This window comes from Netta rufina, assembly GCF_964035555.1.
Source record: "Netta rufina genome assembly, chromosome: 1".
Classification (NCBI taxonomy): Eukaryota; Metazoa; Chordata; class Aves; order Anseriformes; family Anatidae; genus Netta; species Netta rufina.
The window spans coordinates 117,916,163-117,929,950 of record NC_140123.1 but is presented as its reverse complement, the minus strand read 5'-3'; the positions used below and the strand labels follow the sequence as shown (position 1 = coordinate 117,929,950).

The following is a 13,788-nucleotide window of genomic DNA, read 5'->3' as shown; positions in this document are numbered from 1 at the left end:
CCTAACATCCCTGTCAGGATGGGGGGACTCGCATTTCCATCTCAGTCAATAAAGAGCAGCCGTCTTTGGCCCTCGTTTCTACTCCGGTTACACCAGTCACTTCGTACTTACAAATTTCCTAATAGGCAGGAAGGAAAACTGAATGTAAGCGCAGCTACATACTGCTATGAAGAGGGGGGGAAAACACGCTGAAGAGAAAAACAACAGTAATGTTGCAAAGCAAACACTTCAGAAGCCCAGTCAAAATCTGCCAAGGTGAATTTGTTGTTGCCTTGAGTGCTAATGACACTCGCACCTTGACATCCTGACCTCCTAACCGCTACAGATTTTGCTAGTGCAACTGCAGAGGGTGCAGCTTCTTTCATTTCATGCTCTTTCCATCTCTTATGGAGCCCTGATAATTTGCCCAATTTAACCTGCTGTTCTGTCCCTTCATGAGCTTCGGCCCTGCTGGACTCTTGAGTCAATATGCATTGGTGCCTGGTAATAAGCAGCTGGAGCCGTATCTCCTTTAATGTATGCATTATCACTCTATGAGTAAGCATATTTTGGCAAAACTGTGGGACTCTCCTGCCTTTCCTTGTCACCTGTCTCAGTATGGCCAAAGCACTTACCAGTTCATAAAATCCTTTCTAGAATTCCAGGATTCTAGGATTCATTAAGGTTGGAAAGGCCCTCCAAGATCATCTGGTCCAACCATTCCCCTACCACCAATATCACCCACTAGACCATGTCCCTAAGCACCAGGTCCAACCTTTCCTTAAACATCCCCAGGGACGGTGACTCGACCACCTCCTTGGGCAACCCATTCCAATGCCTGACTGCTCTTTCTGAGAAGAAATGTCTCCTTGTTTCCAACCTAAACCTCCCCTGGCACAACTTGAGGCCATTCCCTCCAGTCCTATCACTGGTTACCTGTGAGGAGAGGCCGACCCCCAGAGCCCCACACCTTCCTTTCAGGTAGTTGCAGAGAGCAGTAAGGTCTCCCCTGAGCCTCCTCTTCTCCAAACTAAACACCCGCAGTTCCCTCAGCTGCTCCTCACAGGACTTGTGCTCCAGGCCCTTTACCAACTTCATAGCCCTTCTCTGGGCATGTTCCAGGGCCTCGATGTCCTTCTTATAGTGAGGGGCCCAAAACTGAACACAGGACTCAAGGTGCGGCCTCATCAGAACGGAATACAAAGGGATGATCACCTCCCTGGTCCTGCTGGCCACACTATTTCTGATACAAGTCAGAATGCTGTTGGCCTTCTTGGCTGCCTGGGCACACTGCTGGCTCCTGTTCAGAATGCCAGTTCACATGGCAGATGAGAAGAATCTTAAGCCATGCAATACAAGTGACATATCTACAGGCCGATAGCTTCCTACTGGGATGGCCTAAATTCTACCCACGTGATACTTATGATGAAACATAGGCCTTCAGATATACCCTGTCTGTACAGATTGCTAGTCTTAAAGCCTCCAGATAAATCTAGGCTCTCAGAATGTGGCCTGGAGTATTCCCCATCTGGAGAATCAGCCTACATATCCTTCACATCCACGCAGCCTTTTTATTGCTTCAGGTGTACTTTTACTGTGCTGTTTTGCAGGTATTCCTATCACTCCTGTCCATTTGTGTCTCGACCATAACAGGTAAACCTCCTGCTGCAGGTTTAGTTGAGTCTTCAAGCTCTGATGTGCAACTTCTGAGGACATGCTCTCTGTACACCCGTGTGCTCCATGCTCTCATGCTACTCACAGTCTCATCTGCCCCAAACACGGTAAAATTCACGTAGGTATACATCACCAATCAGTTCCATCACCTGTATCAGAACTAAGAGTCCTACATGAGAGTATAGAACTGCGAGAATTTAAGTCTCACACCTACACCCACATGAATAAAACTGAGGTTTTGTTACTTCTTCCATATATTGCTAATTGGATTAGGCACAAGGAACAAGTTTTAATTCTGGACCCCTGATTGTCCATATTGCTAAATTGCTAGCAAGTGTTTTGGCATACTTCTCGTCGATGCCAACTAGCATCTCCAAGACAAAGCCTAGCCATTAGGAGAAGACCTAGCCACCCAGCACACACCAAGGTCTGCTTCCAGTAGGAAGTTAGATTTGGGTCTTTTCCTCCTGTGCAGTCTTCCAGTGCTATCCCAACAGGCTCTATGTCCTCAAAGCACTCCTCCATGTTCTTCCTCTGTGCCCCAAGGCATGTAACGTCTTCCAGTTTCATGCCATACAAACAACAATTTTATGTGTCACAACAGAGTTCTCCTATTATATCAAGTGTTTTAATATAAAATTTTTAAAAATGCCACAAAAATGCAACATGGTATTATAGCCAAAGTGAAGTACATACAACCTCAAGGAGACCTACAGCACAAACACTATATAGAAGGGATGTGGTCACTTAGTTTCAGGGCCAGAAAAGAGTCCGCAGCCCTGTTCTGTTTTACAGTTTAGACACAGCCGATACAGCCTATACCCAGGGCCTGCTTAGGAGGATCTGGATCAGACTCATTTCTGCTCTGTGTGCATTGAAGTGAAGCTGGGCCTACCATAACCCTGATACAGCAGATGAAATTGCTTTCATGAAAAGCAGATGATGCAAGTTCACGCATCATGCCATAACCCAAAAAAGAACAAGCAATTTTCTCAGGTGGGCCTTCTCCCTGGTGAGCACGTTTCCTGAATATGAGAAGGAAGAGTAAAGACAACAGAGATCAGGAGGGAGGGCAGCATGGAAAGAGAGTGTGATTTGTCCTGCCTCCCATAGTCAGTTAAGTCTCTGCAAGCAGATGTGCCAGTTTCTGACCACTGTCAATATGTCAATTTTGCTTCTCAAAATTACAAGCCTGCTTTGGGTTAGAGTACACACCTCACAGGCACATTACCGTGGGCAATTCTCCATTGGTATTGACAGCTAGTGCACTCAACAGCAATGCATATGGAGTAGAGAACACATTTCCCTTCCCATCGGCCCCCTGCGGCAGTGTCGTATTGGACATCTCTGTAATGGAAAGATTAAAAGTTGAAAATAGATGAGAAAGGATAGACTTGATGTTTAGACAGTGCCTAGGGCTGAAGTGGGATGGGCTTTGGGGGATGGAGTTCAGAAGAGTGGTTGAAACTGCACCTCCTCTTCCTCTTGTTGACAGAACTGTGTGAGGCTATTGGCATAGTGGTGGCATTTGAGATTGCTTTTACTTGTCTGGTTGAAAGACGGACGCAAATTTGGAGTGTCTGTACATGGAATGTGAAGAGGATGATGATATTTCCTTTGCGAAATGGATGAGCAGTTTCTGGGGCCACAACTTGATTGATGAGAATGAGAAAGAGGGTAGAGGCCACAAGAAACGTCAAACACGATACTTTAGTGAACGGAGAGCCTCCCTTCCGGTAAGAACTGTGTGCAATATTCCCTCTGCATGTCTGTGTGTGGTTTATCTATAAATTTTAAGTGCCATCATCCCAGGGGATGACCCTAAAATTCTGTGAGGATGAGAATGCCTTATTTAACTTGCCGTCTAAGTTCAGTTCCTACTGGTAGCAGTTACTTGCTTTTTGAACTTGTCTCCCCCATCAGAGGCCTCAGATGCCTTTGAAATACAAGAAAACTAGTGAACTCCAAGATAAGGAAAGATGGGACCAAAAATGGAAGGAAAAGGCTGCAAAAACTGCTAGAGTCTTAACTGTGTATAACGCTGTTCTGTCTGCTAAGCTTGACCTGACAGAAAGCTAAACATTTTGAAAGTCTGACACATGCAAACATTGTCTTCAGTGAGTCTGTTTCCACATGTAAAACTATATAGCCCTTCTCCAGGAAGCTGTATGTTTTACTCCCTAGGATTTAGCCGCTTGCAGATGTAACTTCTGATTTAAGCTAGTTGATATAGTCCCTCCTTGTTTAAAATCTCTCTCCCTGGAAATGAAGAGGCAAAGCATAACAAAGCTAATTGTATTATGAAGTAAAATTTTAAGGGAGAAGAAAGTTCTTTTTTCTCAAACCAACAGGACACTGGGGAAAGGGAGAGGATGCACATGCAGAGGCAGTTTTTTTAAGGCAGCTGACAACTGTCTAACTGATTGTCAAAATGAAGTTAAACTGAAAGCAGACTCTGAGCTAGATTTTTGCTAATGGATTCTATCAGAATGCCTGAAAACAGAACATTATTAATGTTTATTTATTTATTTATTTTACTATATTTCAATTTTATCTTGCAGAGAATTACACAGAGAACTATGCCTACATGATTTCTTTAAGCCTAATACAGACTGAAGTGTAAGAACGTACTTTATATGACTTCCCATTCAGCAAGTTGCTGAATACACAGATGTATATGTGTGTGTATTTGTGTGTGTACACATACATTTAGTTTGAAGCATGTTCTTACATTCAGTTTGTTCAAAAGCTATTTGAATACCTTGCTAACTACAGTTGCATCCCTGAATCAGCACCTAGAACTTGGATTAAGTTAGCTGAGACAAAGGAGACTGTGACTTTTGAACATTACTCTTCAATCAGTTAAAGTTACCCAGTACACTTAATTGTGTCTGGCCTTTTCATTAATGCTCCACACATTTTTTTCTTGGCTCAGTAGTGTTATACAAGAGATACAAATCTTAACTACTTTATTTCTCAGTGCCAGAAATTGAATGAAGGAAGGAAAAGGGAAGATCAGTTTGAAGATCCTACAATATGGAGACAAAGTTTGGCAATAAGCTTTAAAAATAGATATCTCTGACTAGTTGGTAGTGAAGACTACTAAAACATGTTGTTTTAAATCAAGAAATTACTCAAATAGGGGCACTAGTAAGTCCTTAGGAATACTTTCAGAAAAAGCAGCTCCTTGCTCAGAGCAGCAACTTGCTATTGCACCTGGATGTGTTTTTTAGACAATTATTACAAACGACTACTACTGTGACAATCAGAACACTTACCAGTGTTAGTTAAATAACATCTTCATTTCATCATAATAGTGCTATTAATCAGGGGAATAATAAGTGACATCAGACTGTGTCTCTTCTGTAAGTTTATATCTTCTCAAGGGATCGCAATGTACCCTTTCTTCTGTGTCAACATCATAAATGGAGGTAACCATTTACAATGTCTGTCCTGGTCAAAATCAAGTCAGCAGGTTCAGGCTGACACAGTCGTTCACAAAAGTTATTTTGTGCAGATACACCTGTGCTGCCAAAACAGCACTGCCAGCATACTTTGTCTGCCCACATGAACTGCATTTGCATCAGGAGCACTTTGGTATTGCATAGCAAAATGCTAGCAATATGACAGAAAGGGTGTTTTGGCATAACTCTGTAATTTCAGAGCACACACTTTCAACTCTATGTTGGTATGTTGGTCTTCTTTGTAATTATTTTTTTTTCTGTGCTGTAGAAGCACGTTCAAGCCACTGCTCTCACCTCAAACGTGACAGTAAACTCCTGCAGCAACCTGTCATTGTGGAGCCTCTCGAAACACGGACAAAGCTTTGTAGAACTCCTTCTGTAATTTGCTTCACAAAAACTGACAATAATTTTCAAAAATTTCTTCCTAGTATCTTAGTATAGCTCACAAACATTACTAAGATATGCTTCACAAAATGCTTTTGCTATGATCATTCCTATTTTACAGAGGGGAATGTAAAACCATATCCATCCTTCACTGGGGCTGACTAGCAGAGCACATAACTGGCCTCAGAAATCCTGGCTCCCAAGACAGGCTAAAATGATGAACCCAGACTTCTCAGTTAAAATGTGCACCTCCACTCCGCTCTCCTGAAAATCATCAGAGTTGTATATGCTGCTGTGGGCCCACAGTGAATGTGAAAACTGCCTGGGGAGAACCAAGTCCTCTGTTTCCAATCCCTTTGGTTTAGTTGCTGTTCGCTGCAGACTTTACATACAGTAACTGAGTCTCTTTTTCGAGCCTATGCACCTTCTAGTTGTCCTCCATCAGTTCAGCTCAGGCCAGTTCCTTACTTCCCAGACATTCTGTTGTGGGGAAGCAAAGGTAGCAGAGGAGCACCAATAAAAGCTTTACAATTTTACATATGTGTTCTTTTTGAAGTAGACATTACTGCTTGTAGCAGAAAATCGGATAAGAAACAGCTAAAGGTGAGAGCAGAACATTTGACTACTGTTGAAGGTACTGACATTTAATCTAAACTAAAATCAGACCGATTATCTACCAAAAGATGGAAACAAGCTTCTTATTTCCAACAGAAACTGAAAAAGAGGATAGGCAAATGATATTGGCATCGATTTCTTGGGGTATTTTTGTTAGTTTGCTTCTGTGTATTTGTTTTTTATGGGTAATTAGCAAGCGATCTGCTGCCAATTGTGTAAATAGAGACACTAAGTATGACTGGTGTTACACAAAGGCACACACAGAAAAAAGGAGTACTAACAGGAGAAACAAACATTGAGAACATTCTTGATGCTCCTGGCTTTTTTGATATTAGAACAAATTCCCTATTTTGATATGGGGGAACATTTATCATTCTTCATTTATCATTCTTCCTTCCCATGCCTTTTTCCTTGTTTCACAACTACCTTCCCACTTCTCCTCCAGTTTAAGAACTACTCAAGGGCAGATCCTAGAAGCCAGAGAACAAGGGGAACTTGCTGAAGAGGCACCAGATGCAGGCACAAGGCAGCTGCTGGGGCAAGGGCAGGAGCAGACGCTGGAGCTGTGCTCAGAGTCCTTTGGCAAGGGAAGACAGCAGCAGTGGGTGGACTGATTTAGAGGGAATCTCTGCTGCCAGCAGCTGCTGAGACTGCAGGAGGGGGAGCATAAATTAACGCAGTCAGGCCTATTCTTATTTACAGTTGTACTAAGTAATCCATTTGGCATCAACTGTATATATTAAATGCAAGTATTAATTCTAAGAAACAGAAAGAAAGCCATATAGATACCTAAACTCATTGTCAGATCCTCTTCATTGCTGAGCTTCATTTTATCACTCCTTCAGTTCTTTACAGAGTTTATCTTAAATAAAAGAAGACCACTGTACTGTACTAATAATAAGCCATGAAATAGTCATGTTTGAGCAGTTGTGTTAAGGCTCCCGTCCTCTATAGGGTTGTCTTCATAAGACAGCAATGCGATAACTTGCATGTGCACTGTAAGAGGAGGCACAATCACTGTGATATGACTACACAAAATGTATGTGCAGCTTTACCCTAAGTTCAGTGAGACAGGCACACATTTCAGAGGAAGGCCTGTCCCTTTTCTGGACCATTGTGCCTGTGTCAGTATGTGAACTACAGTCTTTTTGTTAAGGGCTAAGTTACTATAACTCTGTCTGTGAAAGAAAATTAAAAAGCAACATCTTAGTAATATAAAACATTTACAGATATTGCAAAACAGGATTGGTAGAATACCATCCTCTGTTTTAGTTGTCCTCATGTTTGTTTGTTTTCATGTGTGGGTGTTTGTCTGTTTTTCCTAAACCCTCTAAGAACAAATACCAGTGATTCCTAGTGTGAAACAACATATATTTCCAGGAAACAATGTATGTTGATACCATTAAAATGACACAGAAGACATTTAGCTTGCTCAGCCTGACATGGCATGTGCACTCCTGTCCCTCGAGCACAATGAGATTGCTTTGGTGCTTTTTCAAATAACAATACAATATGACCTTACAGAAAATACAACCATATTGATTAGTTTGAAACAGTATGCCTCCAAGTAAAAATAGTATAGCAGAAATCGTTACCATTACTCTCAGAGGCAGTCCAGAATACTAGTTAGTAAAGGAAGCTTATATCAGGATATGAAGTTGAACTAGTACCATATGATCTGAAAACCCTTTGGTGTTAGGTGCTTCTGACAGGTATAAGATGTGTAAAAACGTATAGTTTCAGACATCTATGAAAACAGGAAGTATAAATTAGTAAATAGCAGGATATACAGTCCCCTCAAAATATATTCTCAGTTACTGCCAACAGCCGCATGTGGGAACTTGTAATGAGGGAGGCAAACCTACCTATATGAAACTGTAGTATTTTGCTGGAAGATGCATAACACTATCATGTGTAGATTTACTAGTGATTTAGCACCTCTCCTCAAACCTATCTAATGTCACAACCATATGGGTTCACAGCCTCACTGTTCAGAGAAAGGTTACACAGGTCCCCACTGTTCTGATACGTTTATAATATCACCTGGGCTAGAGTAAATGCAAATGTTTACAGGAGAGGTTTCAGGTCCCTTGAAATCCAAGGGTGGTAGATTGATGTGGCCACTATACCAAGTTAGATTAGCTTTCCACTGGGGGGTAGAGAGAGGGAGAGAGAGAGGGAAAGAAGGAACGAAAAGGGAGAAAACAAAGAAATGGGAAATTTGCAGTAACAATATCCTTAATACCAACTATATTAGTACATTCCAAAAGCCCCGTTATGGTGACGAGATTCATACATGCAGGACACAGAACCCACCCAGTCTCCACTAGCAAAAGCTACTTAAAATTTTGGATTTTGAGTTGCCTGGATGGTGTTAGCATGAGGCAGTATCATATGTAGGGCCTGAACATGTAGCTTCAGCCATTCTGCATTATTTTAATCTCCTTTACACACATTCACTTATACACAGTCATACAGATCATTCGTTTTTGTCTACCAGCCAGACCTGGGAAAATTAAACCACACAGAAACTGAACAACTCTCCACTCCCTCCCCCCTTTAGCCCTACAAATGTCATTGGGGAATCCTGTTTCCTGCTATTTTGCTAGCAGGAATGTGTCCCTTGGTGCCCTAAAATGCTCCCATATCAGGTCAGGATGAATGTGCTCAAGAAGCCAGCAGAAAATTCAGAGCTGAACACTAGAGCATCTTGTCTGCATGTAGGCCATGCTGCAAATATGACAAGGTTGTGCTAGGAATGGTCTTTTTCACACTCAAATGACCTCAAGCACCTGATAAGTCCCGGTGCACCTGTGGGTTAAACCCAACGTCTGTCTCATCCGGCCACAAAAGGCTGGGTCTTTGCTATTTGACAGCCCTGCCTAGAACCCATCCTCAGAGGGGAGGCATGGATTTTTGAGGTTCTGAAGTGTCTCAGTTCCTTGTGGTGTCAGTGGGCACCAAGAGGACCCAGCACACTTTGCATTTGAAATGCTTATTTGGATACTAAAGCTTAGATACTCAAAAATAGTAATCATAATAAAAAAATCTGCTGCTGCCTCTGTGAAGCAACTTTGCGGTGTGAATCTCGTGCATGTAAAAGGAAAGACAGAAGAGTCTGGGAAAGGTCCTTCATTTGGCACCATTGTTTGGAGACCACTCTGTAGCAGAGAGAATCTGTCCTGTGTGCTTTGCTTTAACATTCGATACTCACCAAGACCTCTTGTTTTGCAGGCCAGGCTTTCCTCCCTCCATACAACACGACTTCATGCCTCTACCAAAGGCTCATCTTCAGGCCATCTCAAGGGCTCCAGAGAATTCGAAGAAGACCAGGATTGCAAATGCCACTGCCACAAGAAGGCAAGCAGGACACCTTCAGCTGACAGTTCATGCACAGAGAAAAGATCAAACTCCATCCAGGAATTTGCGGAGTCCTTTGAGAAGCAATTGCATTTCAAAAGCAAACGTTCCGTTTCTTTGGTAGGTAAAGACAAATAGCTTTGAGATGACTTCAGAAAACAAAAATAAAAACAAAAAGCAAGCCAGCTATATCCTCAATATAACTCTTGTGGCTTTTCTGGGGGAGAAGCAGAAATAAACTTGAATTAGAATACCTTAAATGATGTGGTCCTTACTGCAGTTGAAGCAAGGTTAAAGTGGTAATGTCATTAGTATAAGCACTTTGGACGTAGTGTTGTCATCTATACTTCTTTCAAAGTGTGTATCTCCAAAATGAGACCCAGTGCTCTCTGTGGCAATGTTTTCAGACATTTCTACACAGCGCCAACAAAATGTGACAATGTAAAAATATGTTTGCTTCAATCCATGATTGCCAGATCTCTTTCTCACTGCTGTTGACCTGGCTTAACCATATGCAGCATTATCTGTAAGACTGCCAAACATGATACTGTTTGAGGGGTTTCTCTTTCCTCCCTGGGACTCCATCCATCTGCTTTCTTCAGTGTCACTGCACATCTGCAGCAGCAGAATTGCTGTATTTCCACTGCAAGGGCATGCAACCAGCATGGATTCTCTTCCTATTTCACCCTTCTCTTCTCCCTGTCATTCTGCCCTGAGGCATGAGCATTTTCTATGTGGTTTGTGTTGAAGAAGTAACCAATAATGAACTTCCATCTATGACAATTTAACACATTTATAATTATGATACATACTGTCTGGTGTATCATACAATGGAAGGAAGGGTATTGAGCACTAACTCCCTTTTAAGTACCAGAAGAACTCTGTCAAATTCAGTCACCCTGTTGAAAAGCTGTGCTTGAATAACACTTGACTTTATCACCAAACAGCATCATAGAGAAGTATCCTTTTTTCAGTTTGTTTTCCACTGACAGTTTCATATGGAGAAGTAATTTGCAGCTCTTTTTGCAGGCCTTCCATGCAGCAGCAACGAGAGAGAAAAAAAAATCTCTTTTCAATAAATAGCATCACTACATGATCAGTCCCACAATTACAGTCCTTGCATACCCAGTTCTCTAAGAATATGAAGAATCATGCTGATTACAACTCTGTTATGCAATTTTTAAGATTTTAAGTGCATTCTGTAATCTTGTTTTTCCCTTTTAGGAACCACTCAGAATTTATTTCATTTGGAATTTCACATTGCCTCATTTGCCAACCCTCACCAGTGGTTGATGGTTTATTCATCATTTCTCAAAAGTGCCTACCACTAGAAAGCTTGTGAGTGGTAATAATTGTGCAATAGGTCTTGTGAATATAATGCACTAAATACGATTTTGGTTCCATTTAAAAATGTGGATTCTGGTACCCTTCTCAAATCCACTGTGAGGTGTACTGGGCTATATTTTGCTCTACCTTTCAATTAGACCGAATTTTAGTTATTCCTTCAGTTACTACTGAAGCCTGTGGGATGTAAAGGACTTCAGAAACTTGAAGAACTGACTGATAGGTGTTAGAAATCTTAAAGGGAATTTGGGAGTGGACTTAAACATGAAGCTCCAAATGCAGTGTTGAAAATTCCCCTTTTTTTTCGCATTTGGAGCCTTGTGGTTGTAATTCAAACCATCCTTTACATGACTATACAGGCTAAAAGAAAAGAAAAGTGAGGAAAATGTAATTCCACTTCATCTCCTTCCTTGTCTATTGGTTTTCTCTAAATAAATAAACAAATGTGGCTTTGAAGACACTTCAACACTTTTCAGTGAGGTCTTTGCAGCCAGCCCTGGACAACCTTCAGACACATAAAGACGGAGTATATGAAAGAATAGAAACATGGAGTTTGGGCTGGAATCTCAGAGCCCTTCCCTTTTTCCTTCTTGTCTCCTCTCCCCTGCAAGCCCACCAGGCAAGCAATCCTTCTACCACTCACAGTATCATCAAAAGCATGTTGCCCCTTGCTGACATTAGGGTATTTACTTGAAATTGAGCCCATCATGTTAAAGCTGATCTTACTGAGACAGGTGAATGGAATGTTTTGTTATACATTACTATTGAAATATAATGACTACAATATTTTGTTGATCATGTAGGAGTCACTTTTAATTCCCTGCCATTTTTCTCTTGCCTTTTAGCAACCTGAAGGCATGAAGGAGAGAAGAGAAAGAGAGAGATTGCATTTGAGAAAGAGCAAGTCTCACAAGAGAATGGGAGAGAAATCAGAGCCAGGGAGAGAACAGAAAGAAGATGAATGTTCAGAAGATGTACCTACAATGTACAACGAACAGTTTCCATCACAAGCAAACATTGAGAAATGATATTTATGCACAGGCAGCTAGAATGTCTTAGGCTAATGAATTTTAACACAATCCCTGATGAGCAGAGGGAGTATTCTTTTTGTTGTTGTTGTTGTTGTTGTTGTTATTGTGTTTTGTGTGTGTGTGTGTGTGTCTAGGAGATGCCTCTTAGCTAGAGTAAACCCTGACCTGTAAAATAGAACTGAAATTCAACTGCATCACTACCATTACCAGTACCACATTGTTACCTTCCTGTCTTTACTTTTTCTACTAGGAACGTGGCCCCTCTCAGAAGGGGTGTGCATCTAGAGCAATGAAGCACGCCCTAAGAGGGTTTCAGGCAGACCTAGCATTGCAGCATAACAGTAGTGGATGTATTCATTTACGAGGTGTACACGTACATATTACAGAGCTGTGTAAAGTCATTCTAAGCCTTATATTTCTGTTCTAATTGAAAAAGGGCTTATTAGTAGGTTTGGGGAAGAAAACATACACATAAACTGCCACCTACTTTTTGGCCCTGACATTGACTTAGATTTGGCTTGGAAACAGGTATCAGGTATCTTTTTTCTTTGACAATCTCCTAAATCCAAATTTTTGGAAGTAGTGGAAGAGAAGCCCTCACACTCTCTTCCACACCTTCCCAACGCCTCACTTCTCTCTGCTTTCTCTCACTGTCACTGTGCAATACAACTCTTTTTTCTCTGACATCCCTGTCTGCCGTGTTCACAGTCCCAATTCCCAGTCACAAAACTAGTTCTTTTTGCCAGCCTTAACCTCATCATTTGCCTCTTTTGTATCCTTCCCCCTCTCCATTTACTACTTTGTAGCCCTGACTCAAAGCTATTAATTTTTCGTTACATCTCTAGTTTTGCCTCATCAAAATGTGACCCTTGCTTGAAGCTCTCCAGTAAAAAGATGTTTAGCCTCTTGCACTTCTATATAATCTCTTCAAGGGGTTGCTGATACTTGCCACAGATTCAGGGTGAGGGATTTCAACCCCTTCCAATTTTTGTCTTTTCAAGAACTAGGGCCAAACCAAAGAAATGGGAGTCATCTCTGCCTGTGGTAAGCAGGGCTTGGGAAAACTCTTTTTCCTCTGGCTGACAATCTCTTAAACTCAGGTGTAAATCTCACCAACTGTAAGCAAGATTTCTTTCTATGCAGGGGAAAACCACATTCACATGCCCATAAACACAAACACAAACACTGTCTTTCAACATATGAATCCTCCCTGCAGAGAAAAACCCTGCCCTCTTTGGGAATAATTTCCCCAGGCCCAGTATGGAGAAAGCCTGGTTTGATAATAAAGAGTGAAGACTGACAAATTTATGAGCAAGAATCAAAGTCTGACGGGTGTTCTACCTGTGATTTTATTGTAATTAACAATGTTCTTATTACGTTATTTTAGAGCCTTAATTTTGTATGTTCAACCATTTAAAAGCTTAGGGCATCCTCAAAACTTTGTAACACTTATCTTCATTGGGGGATTATTTTTGTTTAAATTGGGGCTTTGGGAATGTATAAGAAAGTGACTGAACCCTTGCTGATGCTTGTAAACTGTTTCTTACCTGATTACATTTATTATAAACTAATAAATCTGACTGAAATATGTTGTTACTGTGCATAGGTCCTCTCCTCCCCAGTCTAGATTGGATTTTGGTGAGGTTCTTCCATCAGCCAAAACTTCCATTTGGGAAGGAAGGTAATCATCCAGAGAGGACTCTGACTGGGACGGCATGGATGATATTTCTATTTTAACAGAAAGTGGAATAGGGATGTACAAGAATTCAGAAAGACTCTGGAGGGTTTCCATTCTCACATAGTTTTTCTGCTCTTTCCAAGAGTGAGATGCCTGCAAGGTGGAGTAAAATACAAACCTTGGACATGAAGGAGATCAGTTAGCAGGCAGCAAAGGAAAAGGACCCAGAAATGTCTTCTCCAAAATCCTCAGTTAACAT

At 41.4% G+C, this 13,788-nt stretch overlaps 1 protein-coding gene across 1 annotated transcript; it reads left to right on the top strand.

Moving 5' to 3' along the window:
• Positions 1 to 3,239: 3,239 nt before the first annotated feature.
• Positions 3,240 to 11,848, top strand: LNP1 (leukemia NUP98 fusion partner 1; the record flags this gene model as incomplete). Its single annotated transcript, XM_084295044.1, has 3 exons — positions 3,240 to 3,389; positions 9,351 to 9,596; positions 11,666 to 11,848. 3 exons carry the CDS (start codon positions 3,240 to 3,242, stop codon positions 11,846 to 11,848), a joined length of 579 nt encoding a protein of 192 aa, XP_084151170.1.
• Positions 11,849 to 13,788: the final 1,940 nt, after the last annotated feature.